Genomic DNA, 12,331 nt, shown 5'->3' on the forward strand with positions numbered 1-12,331 from the left:
AAAGACCATGCATGCCACCTAAAGACCGTTGGATAAGTTTATTCCTTCGAAATCATGTTGGCGAAGGATTCGCATATCAGTAGTAACCATCATGCACCACACTTCAATGATAATCATCATGATATTTGACTATTGTTATTGTCAAGATTCCAATAATATTATGATCTATGATTATGTTAATACCGCCCCGTTAGACCAACAATTGAACTCTTAAAGCATTGAAAAACTAGAAAGAAAAAAAATGAGACCTACAAAAAAAAAAAAAAAAAAAAAAAAAAACAAAAAAAAAAAAAAAAAAAAAAAAAGAAAAGAAGAAAGACATATCATAAAAGCAATACAATAATTATTAGTGCCTTCTCCACCGGAAATCTCACCACAAACATTAACCTTTCTTTTCTTCATTTTTAGTCAAACACAAGGTACAACATAAAGCCACCATATGTTTTAAAAACATAGCACCCTGCTCTCTTTTCTTTCCTTATTTTTTTTTAAAACAAACTCACATATGTACCACCTATAAGATTTGTTTCAATGCTTATAGGACAGGAGGGTTTGGTGTGTCATCCAGCTGCCAGGATACATTGGATTTTCCAACTACTGGCTGTGATCTTCCCCACCTCCTCGAGGAACGCAATGGATTTTGTTAATCTGATGGCTGGCCGTCCATCCCATCCCACACTGTGTGTACTGATTCTGTGTCTTAAAGGAGAATCATAAATTGCTTATTAAAAAAAGAAAGGGATTTATGGATTAGGTTTTCATTGTATGTAACGCACAACTCTTTCATTTGGTTTTCATTCTTTTACCGAGTTCTTGCGAAATCCTCTTGGCTTCCATATTTCATAACGTATCATTCATAAACCCTTATGCCTTTTCCCTCTCTCAACAATAGTAGACGGTATTCCCAATCCATTGAAAAAAGAAAAAAAAAACTGTCATCCTTGCATTAATTGGATCCTCTCTATATAATGGCCGATCCCAATCGAGATCAACATCAGTTCCAATCGAATATGTAAGTATTCTTTCCATAGCTCTCAATTTCGTTTATTTTCTATATTGTGCTTATTTTTTCCCTAGCCACCACATGAGGAGGGATTTTCATTCAATTAGGGTAACCGGTTAGTGGAGAGTGTTGAAACTGAAGAATATATTCTACAGAGTGTAGAAACTCTTATATAGAATTTGTGTTCTTCAAATTGTAAGTGAAATCCGTTTCTGAAATTTTGTTTCTACTAATCAAAATATGGATTCGTGCAGGTTTTAATGTACATTTTAACATCTTCCATATAAACTCAAGGAAGCGAATGTATATTATAACATCTTTCAATTAAGCAGGTAGCTACTTCACTTTTCTTTCTGTAAGATTTAAGTTCTTAGAGCTGTGTGTTTAGGTTTTTTGTGTATGAATACTCTTCTTCAAACTGTTTTTTTGTTTTTGTTTTATACTCTTGATTTACTGAAGAATTTGATTTTGTTTAGAAGATTTTGATTTTGTTTAATGATTTTATGAAATACATATTCTTAGTTAATGTTGTGTTTCTAAATGCAATAATGAGGATGTTCCTGAACCATGGATGGCCAGATGAATCCTCCAGCTAGAGATCACAACATTTATGGATGAAAAGCAAGCAAATTATCAGTTCTATCATGGTGGATGCAAATCTTTTATTCACAATCAATACTGGAAAATACTCTTTGTGATGCAGGTAGGCTAAACGTACTCATGATAATCCCAAGAGCTAAACACATAGCATCTTGGCTATATTTTACAACAACATTTTTTCTCAGTGCTCTGAACTTATTTTAAAACTTAGGTTGCTTGATTAATCTGTGTGTTTTATTCATCTATATGATAATAGTTTGAGAATTTTAGAGAGTCTTTATTCTGGATATGATATTGAGAGAATGTACTGGCAAGCCAGGCTATGAGGGACTCATGTGCAATGTTCGTACTTAATTGAACACTGGTTTTTTTACCAATTAATTTTATTTGTCATAGTTATTTTTTTTTGATTATCCAACTGAAGCTTCAGGCAATCAACCATTTACTTGATTTTATATTTAGTGGGTGACATAATTGATGATCTGAATTATTTTGTTTTTCAACATCATTAGGTGCAACTGGAACATTCTGCTTCTTTTTCTAACATGTTATACCATTTTTGATACTAACCATCAGAGATATTTACAAACCTTATTTCTTAAAAATAAATTGGATCTTTATTTGGTCAACATACATAAGTATCTTTCTATTATCCAGTCAATGATTTAGTCCACCGACTTGATCAAATAATTGTGACATCTTTTCCAGGCGAGGAGCTACATGGGTTGGTACCAAAGAACCTAATCCAGAAATTTGATCCTTGCTTCGTGTTAAGGGGTGAATTTAGGTTTGAGGTTTTACCCGTCCTAGCTATCCAAATGATCTCACTTTTATAAGAATAGTAAAAGAGAGAGAGAGTTGTCCTTCTATTGTACCTTGTCCTTCTTTATATAGACTTTTCAAAAGCCCTTTTCTTTTATGACATCATGCCATGTGTCCTAAACTTATGTAATTACTACGAATGCCATTCCTTCTCTAATAAAACCTTCTTCTTTCTATTAATTCCTTCCTTGTCCTTTTCATCTAACAAACACTTTCTTGGTGAACTTAGGCTTTAATCCCCAAGTCTCCATGTCTCATGTCGGGCTTGCCTCCCCTTGGAGGGCATACTAGCCCAGCTAAAGGGGTAATATTTTTCATGTATCAACATTAGTCCCCTGACTATTGGGTCAATTGTTAAATGACCAGATAGTCAAATCATCCTTATTCTCGATCTCCACGCGTCACAAACAGCGGGACGGGTGCTATGTCACTTATGATGCCACTCCCTCTATATATGGATGTTGTTCCTTACATTTGACTATCCGTCTCAAACTCCTCGTTTTCCATTTTTGCTTCTTCCCGTAGGGTACTTTACTTAAATGGCTCATTCCCTTCATGGGTATGTTTTAACCTTAGCGCCTATTCCTGTGCTGGTCTCAATGTTCAAAGAGGCGGAACTGGAGCGCATGTTGTTAGTGAAGGCCGAAATTGAGGTGCTTCGTGAACATAGATTAGCGAAAAGGGATTCTATGAGTGTCCAGTTTGCGGAACGTCATGAAGTGCATCAGGCGGCTCAGATGTCCGGACACATGCCATATGCCATTCGGTATGCTTTAGATGACGCAGTCACAACTCGGTACGCTGCCGACTCGCTTCTCATGGAGTCCTCACTAATGACAACGACTATAGACCATGCCATCGCTGATTGTCGTTCGTATACCTCTGATCAAGTGACTTCGCGGCTCCCGGGGTACACTCTGTCTTTAGTGGCTGCCTCAGCGCTCGTAAACCTGCTGTATCCCAAAGATGAGCTCGCGCGTCTACTAGCATTAAGAGCAGAGGTGGAGATACTGAGGGTTCTCAGAAAAACTCGCTTAGACAAAGCTCGTAAGGAGTGTGATGAACTTGAAGGCGCTCTTGCGCTCGCTTGTAATGCAAGAGGCAAGGGCAAAGTTATGCGGGACATCCGCAGGTTGATAAGCGAGGCTAACCAGGAACTATCTCAAGCCACCATTCATTGTGACGAGGGGCGTTTAATGGCGGAAGCCGTGGATATAAACATTCCCCGTTGTCGCGGGCTGATAGTCGGTTAATGCTGCGTGTCGTTTTGTGGCGACTTATTTTGATAGCTTTTTCCTTCGTACATTTGTTTTGGGATTCCATCTCTTATAGACTTCTTTTCGATATTAGTACTATTTATTGCTTGTCCCTATGTTGCTTTTCCCTGTTGCTACTTTCCATTTCTTGTGTTCGTGGGTATTGCCCTTCTGGGCTTTGATCTCTGAGTCCCCAGGGCTCATTTCAAGTTTGCCTTCCTTTTAGGAGGTACCCCAGTGCTGCTTGGGGAGGCATCGTCTCCTGTACTTCATTTTCCATGTGAATTTACACGTATCTCCACGTGTAAGGGAAGGAGGGTGCATCATGAGTCACTCCCTTTACCTTTATATACAGTTCTTCTCCCTAGTATGCTTATTAGTTTCTTTTTAATTTCATTCTCCTTCTCTTGGTCAATCGTATTGCCTGCATGGAAAAGTCTCTTCATGGATATGTGTTATCCTTGACGCCTGTTCCCATGTTGGTTTCGGCAAGGTTTAGACGATGTGAATTGAAGCTCCTTCTGCTTGTGAAGTATGAAATCAAAGAGCTTCGAAAGCAGAGGAAGGTAAATAGAGATGCCAAGCGCGAGAACTTCAGGTTACATCATGAGGCGTACCAGGCTTCTCAACAAGCTGAACCGTCAGGTCGCGTGCCGTTAGATATCCAGCGAGTGCTGGACGAGTCTACTACCGCTCGTGACGCGACCAATCAATTATTCGAGGATTCTGTGATGTTGATGGCCACTATAGATCGCGTCATTTCCGATTGCGATCTCTGGATTTCCGATCAGATAGCCTTACCGCTTCTTCGGCATACACTGACCTCGGCGGATGAGTTGGTGCGCTTATTAGTCTTAAAAGAAGAAGCGGGTTTGTTGTGGACGGTTCGGTTAATTCGTCAAGATAAAGCTCGTAAATAGTACGATGATCATGAGGACACTCTTTCGCTTGCTCGTGAAGCCGGGGCTGAGGGTGAGATTATTCAAGACATCCATCATTTAGTGCATGGAGCTGATCAGAATCTTCTCTTGGCTACTGCCCGGTGTGATGATGGACGTTTGATGATGGACGATTTGGATGCGGATATTGCTCGTTGTCGGGCGTTAATGGCTGATTAGGTTGCATATCCCTCTACAGGGTTGTCTTTTCATTTTGACGCTTGGTTTCCCTTTTATGTTTGTTCTGAATCAATATGAATAGTTTTTGCTTTTTAAGTTGGAGTGTTGTTTTCTTCCCTTTCTCTCTTCTTTTCTTTATTTTTCTCTTTTTTTTGAATGTGCTCACTTCATCTCTCTCATGTTTCTCTTTTTTTTTTTGTGAGAAGGGTATGCGTACTCCCTCCCTCTTTTATGAGGGGGGTTACCACTGATAAAGAGGATTAACGCACAAGTAAAACACACCTACTCTCCCCCTCTTTTTTTTTTAATTTATTGAGAGGGTGTTGGGTGAGGCGGCCCTTAGTGAAACGCGCCTACTCCCCCCTCTTTTTGTTGAAAGGGTGTTGGGTGGGGTGGGCGTTGGTGAAACGCGCCCACTCTCTCCTCCGTTAATTGAGAGGGTGTTGGGTGGGTCGGGCGTTAGTGAAACGCGCCTACTCCCCCTCTTTTTATTGAAAGGGTCTTGGGTGGGGTGGGCGTTAGTGAAACGCGCCCACTCTCTCCGTTTATTGAAAGTGTGTTGGGTGGGGTGGGCTATGGTGAAACGCGCCTACTCCCCTCTCTTTTTGTTGAAAGGGTGTTGGGTGGGGTGGGCGTTGGTGAAACGCGCCCACCCTCTCCGTTTATTTTAAGTGTGTTGGGTGGGGTGGGCGTTGGTGAAACGCACCTACTCCCCCTTTTTTTGTTGAAAGGGTCTTGGGTGGGGTGGGCGTTAGTGAAACGCGCATACTCCTCACTCTGTTTTTTGTCGAAGGGGGCTTGGTGATTTCGGTGGAGGGGCGGTCGATCAGGCGCCTTTGGTTTTCTTGAAACCTTTTGTGAATGTCGGGCAATCAGGCGCCTTTGGCTTCCCTGAGTCCTTTTGTGAATTTGTCAGTCGGTCAGGCGCCTTTAGCTTCCCTAAGACCTTTTGTGAATTTGTCAGTCGATCAGGCGCCTTTGGCTGCCCTTAGACCTTTTGTGAATTTGTCTGTCAATCAGGCGCCTTTGGCTACCCTGAAACCTTTTGTGAACTTGTCAGTCGATCGGGTGCCTTTGGCTTACCTGAGAGCTTTTGTGAATTTGTCAGTCAATCAGGCGCCTTTGGCTGCCCGAGACCTTTTATGAATTTGTCAGTCAATCAGGCGCCTTTGCCTGCCCTGAGGACTTTTGTGAATTTGCTAGTCAATCAGGCGCCTTTGGCTGCCCTGAGACCTTTTGCAGATACACAATTTTGACTAACTTACTTTTATTGCTCTGGACGGATGTTTACATAGTGCGACTTATGCGTAATTGTTTTTCAACCACTTGCCATTGATAGGCGTTTTGACTTTGGTTCCATTCATACGTCCAAGCTTATAGTATCCGCTTTTTGCCACTTTCCTTATCATGAACGGGACCTCCCAATTTGCAGCGAACTTCCCTTCACTGGCGTTTCTTTGTACGTGTGGGGCGATTTTTAAGACCAACTCATCCACCCTGAATGTTATTTCCTTTACGCTCTGGTTGTAGTAATTAGCTGCGCGCTTTCTATAAGATTTCGCTAATCTCTCTGCTCGTGTTCTCCTTTCCTCTAATGTGTCCAAATGAGCGAAGCGACTTATTTCATCGGGTGTGGTGTGGCTAGCCATTGTTACTCTTGCAGACGGGATCACTATTTCTGCAGGTAGGATTGCATCTTCTTCATCGACTAGTGAATAAGGTGATGCTCCTGTGGAGTCGCTCTTTGAAATCCTATATGGCCAGAGTGTCAATGGCAGATGCTCGTGCCATTCTCTATGATGATCATGCACTATTCTACTAAGGATGCGGATGAGCGTCTTATTTGTTGCTTCCGCCTGCCCATTCCCTTTGGGATAATAAGGAGTTGACGTGTGAAGCATTGTGTTGTATTGGCGGAGCAAGTCGATCACGTCCTTGTTCACGAACGACTTTGTGTTGTCTGCTCTGATTATCATAGGCGCGCCAAACCTGCAAATGATGTGGTCTTTGATGAACGTGGCTATCGTAGCACCTGCGTAATCTTTGAGGGGTATTGCTTCAACCCACTTGGACACGTACTCCGTGACTGTTATTATGTATTTATGACGCTTTAAGGACGTTAGGTTGATCAGTCCTATGAGATCAAGTCCCTAACTATGGAACGTCCAGAGTGTTATTATGCTACGTAGTAGGGTATGAGGTGCTTGGATCAAATTTCCATGTGTCTAGCAATGTAAGCATTTCGGACGTGTTCCGCGGTATCACCTTCCATGGTTGTCCAGTAGAAGCCTCCTTCATAAAGTTGTAGGAACAGTTTCCGCATTCCTTGATGTTCCGCATCGTGGGACCGAGTCATGACTTCTGCCGCTTCCTGATCTGACAGACACCGTAGCGCAACGTTACCTTAGTTTCTGCGATAAAAGACACCCCCGTGTATATAGAAACGCGTTGTTTTCCTTTGGACTTTAAGGGCCTCCTGTCTATCGCTCGGTAATCTTATGTGTTGGATGAAATCGAAGTAGGGTTGCCTCCAATCCGTTTCTTCAATGGTGCAGACTTCCGCCGGTTGCGGTGGTTCTTGACAATCGGCGCAACTGTCTTGGAGTGCTGATGCTTGAGCTGACATACTCGGTGATAGACACATTTTTGTGTCTAAGTTGTCCTCAATTTCCTGTATTGTTGGTACTCGATTTCGTACTTATTATGGTGTTTTTTGTATTTGTAGGTATTTTTGGAAAATAAACATTTTTGGAAAATTCGGCTCGAAAAGTTGCTCGGGGCACCCCCTTGCTATACGGACCCCAGATTTGGCTAAGGAGCACCCATGGCTATCTATAACCCAAATTCATTCTCAGCACCCATGGATATTCGCACCCCAGAACTGGATATGGCACTCCATCTTCACCTTCGTTTGAAACAAATTTTGGCGGGAAAATGGAGCACTAACTGGCAGAGTTTAGATTCACGAATTGGACGTGATTTCATGAGACTCAATGGCTGATTTTTGTTGCGTAGGCTTGATTCAGCTAAACAGGGATGGTAAATCTTGCGGAATCAAGAAAACAGGCATGTAACGTATCTTTTGGAGTAAACAGAGCACGAGATATTCTCGAGATTATGTTGAACGAGTTTGTGAAGATTACGTGTTTGGAGTGTGTAGATATTCCCCTTTCACGAGCTTAACTCAATTATAGGCGAGCTTATGGCATGTTTGGAGTGTGCAGATGGCAGGAAGACGCGTGATGGAGGTGAAAATGGAAAGATATTCCCGTAACTGCATGGAGAATAATTCTCTTCACTGTCGAGTTACCGGAGATCTTTTGAAGTTATGAGGGGTAATCCTTGGCCCTGTAGAGTATATATAGGGTTCTGGGGAATCACAGAGGGGAGGAGGGAATTTGGGATAGTTTAGAACGCTACAGAGACATAAATAATCGAGTTTCAGGAAACTGCCATTTCTGCTGCTGAAGCTGAAGAACACGAAGAACATTGACCCACAGAGGCAGTCGTTTTGCTACAGTAACAACGACAGTTAGGTTCTATCGTTCCCTGTAACAGTTCGGTTTGTAACATTTATAACTGTTACAAACCCGATTTAATTGATTTCTCTCCCGTTTCATCGTTTGTACACCACCTTTGAGAAATAAAAATGAATTTTGAGCGTGTTTCCATGATGAAGAGCTAAACCCAATCCTTGGGGCGATGGAGGAAGCTGTTGTTTCGGTAAAAGTGATATATCTTTATTTTAAATTAATTATATCAATTCTATTATGATTTTTGCATTGAACTAAAAATGGATTATATGATTTTGATTAGTTAGGTGTATTTTCTCTTGATAGAATATGCTTGCTTTAGAGTTTTGATATTATATGCTTGGATTAACATCTATTCTTTTAAAAATCCACATGTCTAGGCAATACTATTAGAATCAATTTGAATGTTGAGTTGCGAAATTATTGCTTTATTAAATCACTAATATCGAACAATGGTGGAATCCTAGCCCCAGTCTCTCCACAATATTCATATTACCTTTTTATTTGAGTTTATTATTATCATTTATAAAATTTAAGTCTAGAAAATCTGCTTTCAGAAGTCTTGAACGAACCATCTTAGTACAACATCATTGAAAATAACCATCAATTTTTGGCGCCACCGACGCGGTCTTGTCTTTAGGCTAGAGTTTTTAGATTTTTTTTAAGGTTTTTATTTGTTTTTTAGGTTTTTATTTGTTCTTCTTTACGTTTTTGGGTTTTTGTCTTTTCCTTACAGATTTTGGAGCGAAAGAAAAATTTGCCAAAGTTTTTGGTGAATACTTAAAGATTTGGAGTAAAAGCAAAGCGAAAGGAGCGAAAGAAAAGAAGAATAAAAATTTATTAAAAAAAAGAGAGAGAGAGAGACAATTTTTTTTAGATTTTTTTTTTAGATTATCTTTTTCTTTTGCACTTTATTTTTGGACTTTGGACTGTGGACTTTGGGACTTTATTTTTTTTAAACCCTACGGAAGGGTGGTTTAAATATAAACTGTTTGAAGAGAAGGACGGCGATTACGATATCGCCTCGGCCCTTCGGGTTCGTACATGACATATGAGTCGTGGCCCGAGTCGACTTCAGCGGTTCATCCCTTGTCTGGTATAGGAGGTAAGTTTGTCGAAACACTCGCGAATCCCCTATCAGCGAGTTACTGTATTCCTTCGTTTGCATATATGCTGAGGATTTGAAAACGACTGCTTTAATTTCCTAGTAAAGGGAAAGGACTGGCCATACAAGATAAGGGTTCGGATTTCATCACCGTTCCCTTCTTGCTCGCCTTAGGAAAACGAAACCAAACGCGAATCTAAGCCTAAAATTTGACTAGAACGAGACCTACAGGGAAACGAGCTTAATAGGAAAGTCATTCGAAAAATATTGGTTACTCTTTTAAGCATGCTTCAAAGTTCATGATGGTTTCTGTGAGTTGAATACGCCGCCTTGTAACGCCGGTGAGGCCTTGGGTATCAAAGCTCCACTGAGCTTCCCTCGTCTCGATTCAACTTACTTAAACTCGGATTGATTCCAGAGGGCTTTGATGAAATTGTAACGAATTCCCTTTCGAAGGATTAGAAGCTGGTCTAGAAACAATCTAAGTGGAGCCATCATGCTTTTTGTTTGCTAAAATCAGTAGGTTTGCTGTGGTGGAGTCAGCCTTGTTTGTGTTTTCATAGAACTTACATTCCTTTTAGGATTTCTTTCTTTTTCTTTTATTTTTCTAGTGTTTGCCCGAGGTTATTAGAGAGCGGGCTTGGAAAAGAAACACTCTAGGTTGTTTGATTAGTGATAAACCTAGTAGTTCTTCTTGTGAAGGCGGGGAGATCGAAGACTCTTCTTTTGAGAGCCCTGTCTTTGGAAGTTTCATCTTTGAAAACTTGACAATTAGTGAAGAAAGTACTCCTAGTCCTTTGGTAGTGCCAGAAATGGCAACTTTGAAAGCTTTATTAAACCCAACTAGGACCTCTCGACTGTCTTGTATCAAGTTAGCTGAAACCGAGGCATATTATGAACTCAAACCTGGGACTTTACAGATGCTCCCAATCTTTTAGGAAAAGAGAATGAGAACCCCTATTTTCATGTTAGGGAATTTGAGGAAGTTCGTAGTACTCTGAAAATTAAAGACCTTGGTGATGATGCGTTGAAACTTAGGTTATTCCCCCTTTCCTTAAAAGATAAAGAAAAATCTTGGCTGTATAGTTTGGCTTCTGAGTTAATTGAAACCTATGACCAACTTACATCTGCCTTTATACAGAAGTTTTTCCCAAGGCACAAAACATCGTCTATTAGGACACAAATCTGTACTTTTGCTCAACAAGAGGGAGAATCTTTATATAGGTATTTAGAAAGGTTCAATGACTTAATATCTCAATGTCCTCATCATGGTTTAGAGATGGATATGTTAGTTCAGATCCTTTACGAGGGTTTAGATTATTCAACAACAACCATGGTTGAGTCCTTATGCACATGTGGGTTTGAGAATAAAACTGTTGATGAGGCGATGACATTTTTGAATGAAATCGTCGATAAGACCCAACAATGGGAAAAATAGTAGGGAACCCCAGAAAAAAACTCTTCTAAGTAGAGGAAAGGTCAATAGGGTAGAAGGATCTTATGAGTCAGATGCTAAAATAGCATCCATAACCAAAAGGTTAGAAGCCTTAGAATTAGGTCATTCCATTGGTAATAGTGGTAGAATAGAGCCCTTTTGGGAAGGCCATACCGTTGAGGAGCAATCCAATACTATTTATAACAACACTAGATTCGATAACCTTCAGAAGTTTGACCCATATTCAGAAACCTATAACCCTGGATGGAGAAACCATCCCAACCTTTCTTGGTCTAAGGGCCAGAATCAAGGTCAGTTTAGTAACTCTCAGGTTCCCCCAGATTTTGGCTATACTAAGAATCCTTCAGCTCCGACACAGTTTCAGAACCCTTCGGATAAGAAGATTATGAGTTTAGAAGAGTCTCTTGCTTTTTAACTCGTAACACTGTACAGTTTCAGCAATCTGTTGCTCAAGGTTTAGAAGAAATTAAGAGAATAGGTCAAATGTCAGGCTATTTCCGAGTTGAAAACCCAGGTTAGTCAGATAAATGAGACATTGACAGAAAAAGGAAAGTTTCATAGTCAACGACAACCCAACCTTAGGGGAGTCCATCAAATATCTTTAGCTGGTGAGAAATCATCAAACCATGTGCACTCGATAACAACCCTTAGGAGTGGTAAAACGGTAGACAATAAGGTAGCCATGCCTAGTGGACATACTGTAGTTCCACCTTCTACTTCCCAAGAGGCGCCCGTAGACGAGGAAACTGAAACAGTCTCTAAGGATTCCCAAGAAATTCCTGATAGGTTTACCTTTGTGCCTAGAGCCCCATATCCACATTTGTTAGCCCCAACAAAGAAGGAGTCGACTTTCAACGAGATAATGGAAAAATTTAAGCAGGTGAACATCAACATTCCGTTATTAGAAGCAATTAGGCAGATGCCTGCTTATGCCAAGTTCCTTAAAGATCTTTGTACACGAAAGCGTAAGCTTAATGTCTATAAGAAAGCCTTTTTAGCTGGTCAAGTAAGTTCCATCCTTCTGAACCAAACACCCCCTAAGTATAAGGACCTTGGATGCCCCACCATATCTTGTGTGATTGGTAATCACATGTTCGATAAATCTTTACTTGACTTAGGAGCTAGTGTTAATTTACTCCCGTATCATATATACACCCAGCTAGGTCTTGGTAAGTTGAAACCGACTAAAATGACATTACAATTAGCTGATAGGTCTGTTAAAGTCCCTCGTGGTGTTATAGAGGATGTTCTGATTGAGGTTGATAAGTTTATTTATCCAGTGGATTTCGTTGTTCTAGATACCCAGTCTGTTCAGGACCCAAGTGCTTAAATCCCAGTGATTTTAGGTCTCCCATTTCTAGCCACAGCTAACGCTGTCATCAACTGTAGGACTGGGCTTATGAACATATCCTTTGGTAATATGACCACTGAAATAAAT

The 12,331-nt window shown here is 40.7% G+C and overlaps 1 protein-coding gene across 3 annotated transcripts; it reads left to right on the top strand.

Moving 5' to 3' along the window:
* Positions 1-749: 749 nt before the first annotated feature.
* LOC113286299 lies at positions 750-3,716 on the top strand. 3 transcript variants are annotated; one of them, XR_003329203.1, is made up of 4 exons: positions 750-1,012; positions 1,258-1,335; positions 1,583-1,706; positions 2,312-2,858. XR_003329203.1 is itself a non-coding variant. In XM_026534960.1 (4 exons), the coding sequence occupies exon 4, from the start codon at positions 2,965-2,967 to the stop codon at positions 3,676-3,678; it is 714 nt and encodes a 237-aa protein (XP_026390745.1). In that variant the 5' UTR covers positions 750-1,012; positions 1,258-1,335; positions 1,557-1,706; positions 2,951-2,964; the 3' UTR covers positions 3,679-3,716. The 3 variants fall into 3 exon arrangements, 2 of the variants coding, with proteins under 2 accessions (XP_026390745.1, XP_026390744.1); XM_026534960.1 differs by lacking the exon at positions 2,312-2,858 and adding an exon at positions 2,951-3,716 and having other exon boundaries at positions 1,557-1,706; XM_026534959.1 differs by lacking the exon at positions 2,312-2,858 and adding an exon at positions 2,951-3,716.
* The last annotated feature ends 8,615 nt before the right edge of the window (positions 3,717-12,331 follow it).

The sequence above is a fragment of the Papaver somniferum genome, chromosome 6 (assembly GCF_003573695.1).
Source record: "Papaver somniferum cultivar HN1 chromosome 6, ASM357369v1, whole genome shotgun sequence".
Classification (NCBI taxonomy): domain Eukaryota; kingdom Viridiplantae; phylum Streptophyta; class Magnoliopsida; order Ranunculales; family Papaveraceae; genus Papaver; species Papaver somniferum.